This window comes from Hordeum vulgare, chromosome 2H, assembly GCF_904849725.1.
Source record: "Hordeum vulgare subsp. vulgare chromosome 2H, MorexV3_pseudomolecules_assembly, whole genome shotgun sequence".
NCBI lineage: Eukaryota > Viridiplantae > Streptophyta > Magnoliopsida > Poales > Poaceae > Hordeum > Hordeum vulgare.
This window is the reverse complement of record NC_058519.1, coordinates 422,154,292-422,167,996: the sequence shown is the minus strand read 5'-3', so window position 1 is coordinate 422,167,996 and position 13,705 is coordinate 422,154,292. Positions and strand designations below refer to the sequence as shown.

General features: G+C 44.3%; 1 protein-coding gene across 2 annotated transcripts; it reads left to right on the top strand.

The window, feature by feature from the left end:
• Positions 1-2,788: 2,788 nt before the first annotated feature.
• LOC123430191 lies at positions 2,789-4,679 on the top strand. 2 transcript variants are annotated; one of them, XR_006622885.1, is made up of 3 exons: positions 2,789-2,965; positions 3,104-3,967; positions 4,612-4,679. XR_006622885.1 is itself a non-coding variant. In XM_045114083.1 (3 exons), exons 1-3 carry the CDS (start codon positions 3,292-3,294, stop codon positions 4,644-4,646), a joined length of 396 nt encoding a protein of 131 aa, XP_044970018.1. In that variant the 5' UTR covers positions 2,989-3,291; the 3' UTR covers positions 4,647-4,679. The 2 variants fall into 2 exon arrangements, 1 of the variants encoding a protein (XP_044970018.1); XM_045114083.1 differs by lacking the exon at positions 2,789-2,965 and having other exon boundaries at positions 2,989-3,416; positions 3,732-3,967.
• Positions 4,680-13,705: the final 9,026 nt, after the last annotated feature.

Here is a 13,705-nt window from a genome sequence, read left to right as displayed (position 1 = left end):
ATATCTATCGTATCATATTCAATTGCCTAGGGACAATCTTTCCATTGCGTTACAAAAAGCTTGTTGTGTCACTACTAAGTTTATTTTCTTGTAAATTACTTCTAGTTACTTCCCGCAAGATAGTTTCATACTAATTCTAGGTAGAGAAAGCACTAGCGTGAGTAGAGTTGTATCGATGGTCGATAGAACTTGAGGGAATATTTATTCTACCTTTAGCTCCTCGTTGGTTTTGACACTCTTACTTATCGAAAAAGGCTACAACTGATCCCCTACACTTGTGGGTTATTAGCGCTTCATCCCTAAATATTGCTTATTATTTTTCTAGGATAAAACACAACATATAGGAGAAGAGAGGGGTCAAGAGACCTGCAGGGGCCCCACAAGCCATCAGGCCGCGTCCTCGAGGGCACCCTATTGGCTTGTGGCCCGCATGTGGCCCCCCTGAGGTATATTTTTGGCCTAGAAATTCTTAAATATTCCAGAAAAAATCTCCATAAAGTTTCAATTCATTTGGAGCAAGTTGATTTTTCTCCCTTTTTCTCGGTTTCCCGGTCTAGAATTCCAGTTTCTAGATATTTCCCTCTTAGTGATGTACCTTGCATATTTAGAGAGAAAGGACACAATAATTATATGATAATATGGGATAATGGACAAGATTAACACAACTATCAATAGTAATTCATGATGCAAAATGGGCATACCACAAGACCAAACTAAATCACACTTGTAGTTTAAATCTCGGCAATTTCTACCAATTCACTAAAAGTCAACTAAATGGATGGAATATAGCAATAGTACTCAAATTACTAAAACATGGTTAGTGGCCATACAACATGGCCTACTTTTGGTAAAAAAGAAATGAAACAAATTTCAAAACTATTTGAGACACTTTCTTCCCAAAAAAGTTATTTCTAAGACCTGAAAATGATTTTTTACAAAATAATTTTAAATTACTATGGAACCATTGTCCACAAGGATAACACCATAGTTTTGTCCAATTTTGGTAAATAACTATGAATTATGCCATGATCGTGTGATTTCCATATGCATTCTTTTCTTTAAAATGAGGCCAAACTTGAAGTGTTGACTATATTTTTGTTTCAACTTATTACTTTGCTTGTTACTGTGCCTTGCACCTCTCTTTGAGAGTTTGGTCTTGGGTTCAACTATACTCTTCCTGGCTTAATAAGCCACCTATTTTTTTGCCAATTCTGCCATAAACTAGTATATGCGCTCACCATCTATGCGTGCACCGCTACTAGGGTGTCCCACGCGCGAGCACTCTTTTTCGCTAAATGCGACACAAACCACCACACACAGGCTGACAAATGATCCTCTAACTATCTGCGTCGTTGATGTCCCACGCGCGTGTAACCGTGCCCACCATTGACGACCACACTACCGCTGCCATGGTTGTCCTATGCGTCCACCATCTATGAGCGTGCCCCGCTGACAAAGGTGCCCCACGGGTCAGTATATGCGCCCACCATCTACTAGTGTGTATCCGCAACTAGGAGTATCCTATGCATGAGTGACACCACCCACCATCTACGAGTGAGTCCCACTGACAGAGATGCCACATAGGCTAGTGCTATTTTTTCGCCAATTCTGTCACAAACCACCGCGTAGACGCTCACAAATGGGCTCGTCGTTGGTGTCCCACACACATGTAACTGCGCCCACCATGGACTGCGCTGCCGCTGGCATGGATGTCCTACGTGTCAGTGACACCGCACACCAGCTACGAGCGCACCCTGCTGACAGAGGTGTCCCACATGTTAGTATATGTGCCCATCATCTACGAGGGTTGCGCTGCCAGGGGTGTCCCACATGTTAGTAACTGTGGCAAGTAACGGTCAAATGCTTTGACTCAACGGCAAACCCCCGTTTGGGCTTTTGTGAGGTTGGACCACATGATGGAGGGAGAATGCGGGGACTGCCAAAGAGCGGGGGCAAAACTAAGGAGAACTAAGCAACGAGGGCCATGAAAATAGAAATGCTTATTTTTATACAGTGTACACTAAATGTAAAATGGATTGTGACTATATTTGCCATATATTGTCACATTATTTTTGCCACATTTGTCACACTTGCCTTATTTGAGTTGCTTAAATTGATAGTTACATTTTGACTTGCCTAAACGAATCTTGCCACACTTATTATGTCTATGATATGTGGTGTTTCCTCATAGAAAATTTATTGCCTTAGATGTGGACAAAACCAAATATACATCTAACTTGGTTAAACTTGTCTAAGATGAGATGCGTAACAAAGTGTGATAAGGTGTGGCTAGAAACCAAACTCGTTTTTTTCAAAAAGGTATGTGGGAAGGTTTTTTTAAGGAAAAGCCATCATGAGTAGCTTTATTAATAGGGAATTAAAGATGCATCGTCTACGAACTTAGCAACCAGACAATCTCGAAGCTCGTCCATCCACAAACTAGAAGTTTTATTTTTATTACAAAATAAAAATAACTAGCAAGCGCATGCGCCGCTTGATTAACCGAATGATAACAATGCTTAAAACTGACCTTTCTAATCAAAACGCCAATATCAGCGACCTCATCAAATACTGCACTAGCGTTCCACCATCTATTTTGTCCGTTAGAAAAGCTAATATATTATTCATCACTAAAAAAGAACAAAGAGGAAAATCCAACTCACCATCTCAACCATTTTATTCTATCATCAATGGTTAAAAAATATCATTAACAAAATTGACCCCTTTGTTAACGAACCCTCCGCTAATTCCATCTCTACCAAAACATCTCGCTAGCGAAACCCCCACTCTCCATGCTGGAACCGCTCCCACACCTCCCACTATCGTGAACTCGGTTGCTCGGCCTGCCCCCACCTCGCGCAGCCGCCGGTGTCGTTGCGCTTGCACGAGTGCCGCCTGCACCCGCCTCGGCCCGCCCGCACGGGTGCCGTCCGCTCGCCTCCATCCCCGTCTCCGTCGGTGCCGCGTGAGTCCCCCCCCCCACCCATCCCCATCCGCCTCCTGCGGTCTCAGCCTCCGCCGCCGCGCCGGTCCACTCGGGCGCAGCGGCTCCGTCCCCTCGAGGTATTCAACCCGCAGTGTATCTTATCTACTCCGTTTCTAGCGCGGTGGAGGACGAGAAGGTGAGGGGCGGCGCCGTGCTCTACCGCACATACGCGTTGTCATCCGTCCACGCAGTTGCCGGGGACTACCACCCCCGGAGATGGCGTCTACTCCCTGGGCATGCTCCTGCTAGAGCTCCTCACTGGCAAGTCCCCGACACACGCATCCCTTTAGGAGGGCGACGGCGACATGTCCAACATCTGCAGAAGGGCGGCGGCGAAGAGAAAAGGGAGCAGAGGAATGAGATGGGAGGCCGTAGGGAGAGGTGAGGTGTGGTGTGATCCTGCTGCTGCTGCTCGTCGGCCAACGACTAGGTGGGCTTCGGGTGCACGGAGGTGTGAGTGGTAACTTCGGTCGCCCAATTAATACCTGAATCGCCAGGTGAAACAGAGCATGTCTGAACCTGGTCTACTCTTTTTTCTTGATTTGCTGAAAGCTGATATCCAATCTTCTCTCATCTTGTTTTTGACCGAACTGAACTAGCACTGCATTGTATCACTAGGCAATCCTACTCCAAACTGTACGTTGTCTGATGGGTTGACAGAACGACAGAGGATTCTCACACTTTGCATGTGGTTACTTATCTAAACACTCTTTGCATGTGGGCTTCGGGTGCACGCGGGTGTCAGGGATCGAGGATTCGAGGGAGCTCTCCTCTCTCGCGACTGGAGGAGTTCGGGGGTCAAGCGGAAGAGGATAACGTGGTCAAGCTCGGGAGCTGATGCACTAGAGGACTCCATGGTTTTTCCCTGGAGGCTGGCACATTTAGCTGCTGCCCTTTGCTGTCGACCTTCTCTTCTTCAAGCCCCACCGCTACCATTGTCGTACTCCCTGCAGGCAGGCCTGCCCCGATCTCCTCCGCAAGGTAGCTCCGAGCGTAACATCTATTTCCTTCCCAACTACTTTGATATGTTCTTTATTTTCACAGAATGTTCAGAAATTTAATATGCGAAGACCGTACTGTTGTTCCATAACTTTCAATTTTTGTGCAGAATTTTAAGCTATTGTCTACTACTCTCTCGGTCCCACAAAAAGTGACTCAAAAATGTCTCAAATTTGCACTAACTTTAGTACAAAGTTGATTCACTTTTGAGTCGCTTATTTTGGGACGGAGGGAGTACTTTATATAGAATTTGTTATCCTGGACATGCATTAATTGTAGAGTATGCAGATTCTGATAAATTGTACTGGTTATAATGAATCATCATGTTACTAGGGCATAAATCAGTGGGTAAAATCAAGGCTTTTGTGCTCTGCAAGCTAATCGTTTGCAATGTGAGCCCTGATTTTTTTTTTCTCCAATAGCATGCATGGTTTTTCACTATATAGATTAAAACTAAAACTTGTTCAAGTTTGAATTAATGTATTGATCTCAATTTTATTATGCCACATCGGTAGATGGAAATTAAGTTATTGTGTCTATTTAAAGTACTATTTACTATATGTTTAGAGTTTTAGATTTGGCCCCTTTTATGGAAAAGCCTTTTTTTCTCACAATGATGTTTGCAGCTAAGGTTTCAGACAATATGGACAGTACGCTTTAGAAGCATCAGAAGTATCTTTTTTTTGGGGGGGGGGGGGGGAAGGGGGGCCTCGTGTGGCTTGGAACTTGGTTGAAATGCTGCAATGTTTAGGAAATGTACATGATGGTTATATGAGGTTTTGCAATTATGGTCTTATAGGCTCTTTGCAAGTCAAGGATAAGACAATGATTTTGGTTATATAAAAATAAAATATAGGTGAAGCTTCCAAAAACTCGAGCATACACATGCATTTAGAAGTTGTGCTCACAGACTTTGCGGTATCTAGAGGAATGTACAGTCTATACTTGCACAATATTTTCTTTCATTTTCCTTTATTGAATTTAGAATTCAAAAAAAAGTAAACTATTAAACAACTATTTCCACCTTACTGTAGATTTTCAAAAGTTGGCATACGCTTTTAGAAATTTACTGTGACAGCCCGATGCCGACGTTCCAGAAGATTCTCCTTCTATTCCGTTTTCGTCGTGTGTCTATTTTCTTTTGTCGCATCATCGTCGCATCATGCGCATCATCTGCATTGCACCGGCATCTCGTTGCTGCCAGTTTTCAAAACTTGCATCCGTTAGTAGTTGCTGGTTCTCGTCGTTGTCCGTTCTGAGCCCGACCGCACTCGGACGTGCCCGCGCCATCGTTCGAAACCTTGTTTTAAAAGTGTGCGTAACACTTTCTCTAATCGGGTTGAGATTAGACGTGCGGTCTTATTTTAATATAGCTAGGCCGCCTGTTGAATTTCGTTGCGATCGGAGTCCGTCTGGTACCCGAATGGTCGACCGTAGCAGCATCGCCTTCGGTTATTCGTCGGACGTTTGTCGGTGTTTTAAAAATCGTTGCCACGCCGCACCACTCCCCTCTCATCTTAGCCAACGCCACTCTACACACCTAACCCTAACCCGCCTCTCCGATCGGACCGCATGATCGCGATCGGAGGGTCGAAAAACCCCCAAATACACTCCATCCTAGCCCCCTTCAAATAAAAGAAGCCCTCCTTGCCATTTTAGGGAAACCCTAGCCCTGCATCATTTTCCGCGCCCACCAACCCAGCGCAGCCACCTCTCTCCAGCCCCCCTCTCTCCCTCAGCCGCCGCCGAGGCCCGCTCGGGCCCGAGGCAGGCCCGCCAAGCCCATCTGGCCGGCCGCCGCCGAGCAGCAGCAGCCCGAGCTGCCTTCGCCGCCGCCTGCCGGAGAACCGAGCGCAGCACCTTGCCGCCGCATCCCCACTGCTCGCCGGAGATCCGCGCGTCCTCTGCCATGCCCGCGTCACCGCGAGAACCCATGCAAGACCTGGAGCTTTGCCGCCGCCGCGATCTCCCTCATGACGCCGCCTCGGACCGGATCCCTCCGGATCCCGCGGTCCCTCGGTCTCCCTTGCCGTCCCGTGCCATCGCCTCGCCGCCTGAGTGCATGCCGCCGCCGACGCCGTTCGTTCCTGCCTCGGGAGGAGACGAGCACGAAGGCTCGCGCGCGTGGCCGCCCAGCTGGGCCAGCGCCTTGCGTCGCTGCGGCCCAGCAAGGTCGGTCGCTGTGCAGCCGCCTCCCTTCGACCAGGCCAGGCCCAGCGCCAGCCTGCCTCCTCCTCCGGCCCACTACCTCCTCGGGCCCAAGGTGAGAACTATCCCCCGCCCTAAGCGCCTGTTAATTAGCTGCGCCCATCTGTTCGGCCCATTAGGATAATTAGTAAATTTTTCGGAATTAATAAATTCCAGAAAAATGACGATATTTAAAAGTCCGTAGTTTTCAACTCGTGTGTTGGATCGCGACGTGTAGCATATGTATCTTGTGTAACTATTCGCGTAGATTACGAATTTACAACTTGCATAACTATTTGACGTAGTTTAACGTGCCAAATGCATCGTTTTGCGTGCTGCTTCAATAGGATCCGTTCCGTAGTTATTTCTCGTGCGTGTCCGGATTGCCCGTATGCCGTAATAGAAATGTCCATGTTTTAGGAACCACTTTTCCATGTTTTTTAGTGCGGTCATTTGTATTTTTGCGTGTAGGGAATTGCCGCTAAATTATTTTCCCGTGTATAGGTTATTTTCTCGCATTTTCGTGTGGTGTTATTTTGTGTTGCAAAGCCACATATTTTATATGTTTCCGGGGTAGAAAAATCCATGGGATTTTTCTGTGCAATTAGTTTTAGCTTTTGAGTAAATTAGTTCGCACGATATTTTGCCGTGATGCCCTTTTGTTTAATTCGTAGGATTTATTCCGTGCTTCGTTTGAAGGAGTTGTCAACTAGGGAGTTCTTCTTTGATGTTTTGTTTAGCCCCCGGTATTTTTGGTTGCAATAGAAAAGCATGTTTAGGTGTAGTTTGCTTGCTCTCAAGTTGCTATAAATAGTGCTGATTTTGAGGAGCTGAAATATTTCTAAGTCTGGAATCTGTTTTATTTTGTTGCTGTTTTGTTTTGCTTCTAGCTTGTGATCTGTAGCTATTTTGAGGTTGGTCCAATGGAGTTAGTTGTACCCCTTGTGTTTCTATAGTATGCTGTGAATTTTCATGCCATTTGGAGTCCTGTAGCTATAGGTTTTGCTGCTGTCAATATTGCTTCAGATCAAAAACTGCACTTTCATGAGGTGTAATTTTCACTAAGTCTGAAATAGTGTGTGAGATGCCATTTTGTGTCTTCTTTCCCTAGTGATCCATGATGCCATGCTAGTTGTTGTTAGTTGTTTGTAGTAGTGCTTCTTGCCCTCTTCCGTGTCATGTCTTGCTTGAGCATATCGGAGTTGTGTAGCTCGTAGTTGTGGGGTGTAGAAAATGCTATGTGGCTGATTTTGAAAAATTGTAGTGTTTTCTTGTTTTGCTCGTAGTTGTTGAACCGTAGCTCCGATTTGATCGTGTCCTACATGAAACTTGCTTAGAATCTCGTGTAGTTTCTTTTTCTCTTGTTGTTTTGATGTTTTGAAGTGCTCGTAGCCGTCGTTGCACAAATATTGCATTCATGCCATCACATCTTGCGGTGCTTGTAACTTTTGATCCGTAGCTCCGTTGGAGATGATCTCTATGTGTAGATTGCTTGTCTTGACGCGTAGAATCGCATGAACCTATTTGTTTTGCTGTTTTTCAACCAATTAAATATGTTAGTTCAGATCTGGTCAGAATTGTAAATTAACATGTGATGTCGTTTCGGAGGTGCTATATGTCATTTCCGACCTCATTTAAAATGCCTAGATAGGTAGTTTAATTACGCTTCACCTCTTGCCATGTTTAACCATAATTAATATTGACGTGTACCTAATCGGGATAGAACTAAATAATTAACGTGGAGTTTCGTCAATATGCAACTCGTTGCATATCGAACTTCACTTAATGTGTAGTGTTTGATTGTGTGGATTGTCATGTCGTGGCTTGCATGTTTTCAGCTGCTCATGCATCATTTGTGTTGTGCATCGTGTGGTGAATTCCGTGTGTTGATTTGTGTTTCCGGTTTGCTTCGTCTCGATAGAGTTCCGCAGCGTGCCGGATTGTGAGGACCCGTTCGACTACATCGGTTCGTCTGCTTCACGGAGGCATTCTTCTTCCAAGCAGGATCTCAGACAAGATGACCATTTCCCCAGATACCATTACTATCATTGCCATGCTAGTTTTACCGTTGCTGTCATTTATGTCTCGTTGCCTACCACATGTTAAATATCATCCTCTCAACATTGCCTTGGAACCTTCAACCTGTTCGACCTAGGAAACCACTGGTTGGCTATGTTACTGCTTGCTTAACCCTGTGTTAGCGTTGCTAGTTGCAGGTGCAGTTGCTTCCATGTGATAACATGGGTCCCTTGTCATATCACCATATTTAAATGTTATTTAATTTAATGCACCTATATACTTGGTAAAAGGTGGAAGGCTCGGCCCTTTTCTAGCCTGGTATTTTGTTCCACCTTTGCCCCCTTAGTTTCCGGCTACCGGTGTTATGTTCCATAATTGAGCGCTCCTCATACGATCGGGGTTATGGGGACCCACTTGATAATTCTATTTAGATTAAAGCTGGTCTCGCAGGGCCCAACTTTGGTACTCCATTTGCCTAATCACCTAATAAATTGCATAGGGACTTTCCGGACCCCGAGGATAATTTAATCAACCCCCCGGGCCATTGCTCCTCATGAGAGTTGGTCCAAAAAGGATAGATTGCAGGGCCACCACGGGGCAACTCGAGGTTTGGTACCTGTAGGCTTTTCCATCCGTCGTGTCCTAAGAACGAGGTACGCGACTCCTATCGGGATCATCGACACGTCGGGCGGCCTTGCTGGATTAGTTTTACCTTTGGCAGAATATCTTGTGCATCGGGATTCCGGTGATGCTTTGGGTAATCTCAGAGTTGAGGTTTTCCACTAGGGAATCCGACGAGGTCGCGAGCTTCGTGATTGAGGATTTCTATGCGGCTTGTGGTAATTTGTGATGGACTAGTTGGAGCACCCCTGCAGGGTTAAATCTTTTCGGAAAGCCATGCCCGCGGTTATGTGGCAATGTGGATACTTTGTTTAACACTGGTTCTAGATAACTTGAAGTTAACTTAATTAAAATATGCCAACTGTGTGTGTAACCGTGACTGTCTCTTTCGTGAGTTCCTTCTCCGATCGAGGACACGGTGGGGTTATGTCTGACGTAGGTAGGTGTTCCGGATCATTCATTTGATCATCCGTAGTTAACGCCCGTTATGCGTAGATCGTCCCCCTCTTATTTCTTGTACTCGTAAGTTTAGCCACCAAATATATGCTTAGCCGCTGCTGCAACCTCACCACTTAACCATGCCTCACCCATTAAGCTTTGCTAGTCTTGATACCTTTGGAAATGAGATTGCTGAGTCCCCTGTGGCTCACAGATTACTACAACACCAGTTGCAGGTACAGGTAAAGGTTACTTGACACGAGCGCGTTGATTGTACATTTGGAGTTGCTTCTTCTTCTTCATCATCGATCTAGGATGGGTTCCAGGCCGGCAGCCTAGGATAGCAAGGATGGACGTCGTTCTTATTTTTCTCGTTTGTTTTCATCCGTAGTCGGACCCTGCTCTTACTCTTGATGTTTATGTAATGTACTGATGTGACTCTGATGTAGCTTGTGGCGAGTGTAAGGAAATTCTTTATATATCTCTTCTTTTCAATACATGTACTTGTAACGATATCCATTCTTGCGACACGATGAGATGCGCTTCTATCCCTGACGAGGCCCCCATGCCAAATTGAGGATAGGGTCGCATGTTGGGCGTGACAAGTTGGTATCAGAGCAGTACCGACCTAGGAGCCCCCTTGATTGATCAAACTTGGCCGAGTCGAGTCTAGTGAAAAAACTGCTTTGAGTCTAGTTATATATCGGAGAGTAGGATTCTTTTTTCTCCTCTTCTATGCTGTGGTGAGGAATCTTGACGTAATAATTTACTCTACTCCTCTTCTCATCCAAATTTTTTTTAGGATCACGCGGATATTTTTGGAATCTATATGATGCCGATGTGACGGAGTTCTGTCTTGGTGCCTCCTATCTGCTTTGAGTTTCAGGGGAGTTGAGCTCCAGGGGATTCTTGAGCACATCGTTATCATTCAGATTTCTTAGTATCTAAGAACGAAGGATGTTCGTAATTGCTTCAATACTAGTAGTGGCGAGATAACCCCAATGTCCCCAGTACAGGTGCAGATTGTTCGGGAGTACTGCCATACTTTGTATCATTGTGATCACGAGGGTCTGTTGTAGATGAAGGTCCGAGATTCTGGTTGTGTGTTGACAGATGTGATACAGGTGACGGGTTAGTATAGGAGTTGTGTGATATTACTCCTTGTATCCGTGTACCAGATTGCATGACCAGATATTTCGGGAATTCATAGGTGGGAATTCAAGTAGTTGCTTATAGGACAATCTTCCAACAAATACATGATGATAGGTTGGGGTTCGACATCTAGTGGATACTTGTCCACGAAAATATCGGACGAAATCTTTCTCATGAGTTTGTTCTGGCTTGTTTCATAAGCCTCATCCTTTGTTTTGATGAATGTGGTAATTCGAGTTGCTTCGATGTCAAGTGGTGATTTCAGATCCTTTCCAAGAGGTGTTCTCATATTTTTATGAGAGTATTAATTCTTTTGCTCTATCAATTGTCTTATCAATTCTTGTCAACCGGAGTTGTCATGTTAATTCTTTTCCAACCGGTGTGTTTATCTTCAAGTAATTCTATCATCTCCAATTTTGCAAGATCATTCTCTCAATTCTTACCGGAGTTGTCTCATCTGTCCCAAGTTGTCTTTGTTTTTCCCCGCCCCCCACCCTTTTCTTCACTGAATGGATTTTCATCCAAGAGTTTTCTTTTCTTTGTGCTTCCGTTGTCTGTTCTTTTCTCTCTTACCCGGTGATTCGTTGTGTAGATTCTCAGGAGTTCTAATTCATCATTCCTTCAACCTGGTTATCTTTTTCCGGTGAATTTAATTCAGTTGTAATTCCTTTCGTCCTTGTAATTCTTTCCTTTGTTGGAAATTCTTATCTAGTCTTCTGTTGGCATTTATCTCTCTTCTTTCCGGAGCGTTGAAGATATCCCACTAGTTTTTGTTTCCAATCTTTTTAATTATTTCGAGGTTCTCAACCTCATCTAGTTCTCTTCATACCAGTGCAATATCTCTCTTCTAAGCAATATTTTCTAACGGTGGTTTCTTTGAGAGGGCCCATAACCCACAGGTTCTTTCCCAGGATCTTTCTTGTCTCTTTTAATCTTTTTCCGGAGATCTTTAATTCTTTTCAACTATGACGTAAGTATGATTTTCATCAGTCATATCCCTTCTTCAAGATCTATTTCATTTAATTCATTCTTTGGCTCAATCTTTCATTCTTCATTATTCCGAAGTGTCTCAGTAATTCTTGGTATTGTTCTCGTCATCATTCTCAGCTTGCAAATCCGAAGGAGTGTTTCTCTCAATCTTGGTCTATTCTCTTGGATATTCATCACTTCAGCTTTGTGCCATCATCTTAATTGTTGTCAATCATGAGTATCCATTTCTTGCTATCCTGTGCATTTCTGAGTTGTTTTTATTTCTCGTTCCTCCGAAGGCCATCATTTTTAGAAGACTTCTTCGTTCTCAGCTTTCAGCTTTCGTTCTCTAATTCTTCTCCATTGTTGTCTCTTCGTTTGTCTCTCGATTATCCGATGCCTTGTTCTAGTTTCTCTCAGGTGGCTCATGATCTCTTCATTCTCAGGTGTTTCCATGCATTCTTGGAATTCCCATTCAGTTGTGAATTCTTACCGGTGCGTCCTGCAATCATGCCTCAGGTGGTGCTTATCTCTGTGCCTCTTCAAGATTCATTTCTAGTAGAATAAGTGGTATGCTAAATCTGTTGCTTGTCATCAATTAAACTTGATGAAGGATAAGCATAATATAATTATTATTCTTCTTCTTCCTTCTTCCAAGAGATTTCTATTCTTCTTCCGGAGTGGCTCACGATATCAATTCCTTTTTCTCAAGTGTTCTTATATTTTCTTTTCTGGAGTTCCAAGTTTTCTCAAGTATCTCTTCGTGAAGCTTCATCGAAGACTTTGCAAGGCTTCAAGCTTATTCTTTTCTACCTTCATATCGTGGCATCATTCATTTGTATACGGAGGTCCTTCATGGTGGTTCATCAAGGTTTCAATCCATTCTCAAGTGTTCTTCAAGATTATTATTGGAGAACCTCAAGTTTTCTTCTCTTGCATCTCCAAGTGCAATTGTTCTCCTTTATCCTTTGAGGTGGTATTATAGCCTTCTTGTTAGTGTAGGAGCCTCGAAGAGATTTCCTTTCAAGAATGACATAATTAAACCCACCAATTCTATGAGCATGAGATATTTTCAACCCATGATTTCTTCATTGAGCTATCTAGGTTTGGATTTCACCTAAAGCTTTTCCTATGGTTTGTTGCTATCATGGTGCTTATCATTAATCCAAGTTCTCAATGTATCCTCTTGGTGTAAGATTTGTTCATATCTTGTTTCTCCCAATCAATCCTTGTTCCTGTTAGTGGCTGGTTGTCACTTCATTAGTTTGAAAGGTTTCCATAAGCCCACTATTATCTTGTTATTTTCGTTGTTGTTTTTCCAACAACTCTGTCCAATTCTCCTTGCAAGGATGCTTGCCAAGTTCATTTGACTTAGTAGTTGTCATTCTCTCTTCATTCTCTTCTTCCGTATGAGCTAGTTCATATTCTCTTCTTCCGGAGGCATTATGATGTTGCTCTTTGGGTCAATCTTGTTGTTCTATCAAGATCATGGTGTTCCCTTGCTCTATTTACTTGTTTGTTGTGAATATTGTCTATTTCTTCCACCTTTTCGAAAAAAAATTGTCCCAATTTCCAATCGAAGTGCTGCCGAAATTTTCCGTGAATTCTTGCTTCTTTCCCATATCATTCCTCATCTCTTTGCAACCTTCAAGGATCGTTGGTTTCACTCGTTTGTCAAAGAAGCGGCTAAATTTTTACCTCTTGTTCTTTCTCATCCTCTCCCCCCTTTCATTCTTGGATCTCGGGGCGAGATCCTCTTGTAGTGTAGGAGAGTTGTGACAGCCTGATGCCGACGTTCCAGAAGATTCCCCTTCTATTCCGTTTTCGTCGTGTGTCTATTTTCTTTTGTCGCATCATCATCGCATCATGCGCATCATCTGCATTGCACCGGCATCTCGTTGCCGCCAGTTTTCAAAACTTGCATCCGTTAGTAGTTGCCGGTTCTCGTCGTTGTCCGTTCTGAGCCCGACCGCACTCGCACGCGCCCGCGACATCGTTCGAAACCCTGTTTTAAAAGTGTGCGTAGAACTTTCTCTGATCGGGTTGAGATTTGACGTGCGGTATTATTTTAATATAGCTAGGCCGCCTGTCGAATTTTGTCGCGATCGGAGTCCGTCTGGTACCCAAACGGTCGACCGTAGCGGCACCGCCTTCGGTTATTCTTCAGACGTTTGTCGGTGTTTTAAGAATCGTTGCCGCGCCGCACCACTCCCCTCTCATCTTAGCCAATGCCACTCTACACACCTAACCCTAACCTGCCTCTCCGATCGGACTGCACGATCGCAATCGGAGGATCGAAAAACCCCCAGATACACTCCATCCTAGCCCCCTTCC

Bases quoted from the DNA above. Each gene is read 5' to 3' on its own strand.
- LOC123430191 (XM_045114083.1), top strand. From the start codon at position 3,292: ATGTCCAACATCTGCAGAAGGGCGGCGGCGAAGAGAAAAGGGAGCAGA. The intron at 3,417-3,731 runs GTGGGCTTCGGG...CGCGGGTGTCAG, and splicing joins GCTCGTCGGCCAACGACTAG to GGATCGAGGATTCGAGGGAG. The intron at 3,968-4,611 runs GTAGCTCCGAGC...TGATGTTTGCAG, and splicing joins GCCCCGATCTCCTCCGCAAG to CTAAGGTTTCAGACAATATG.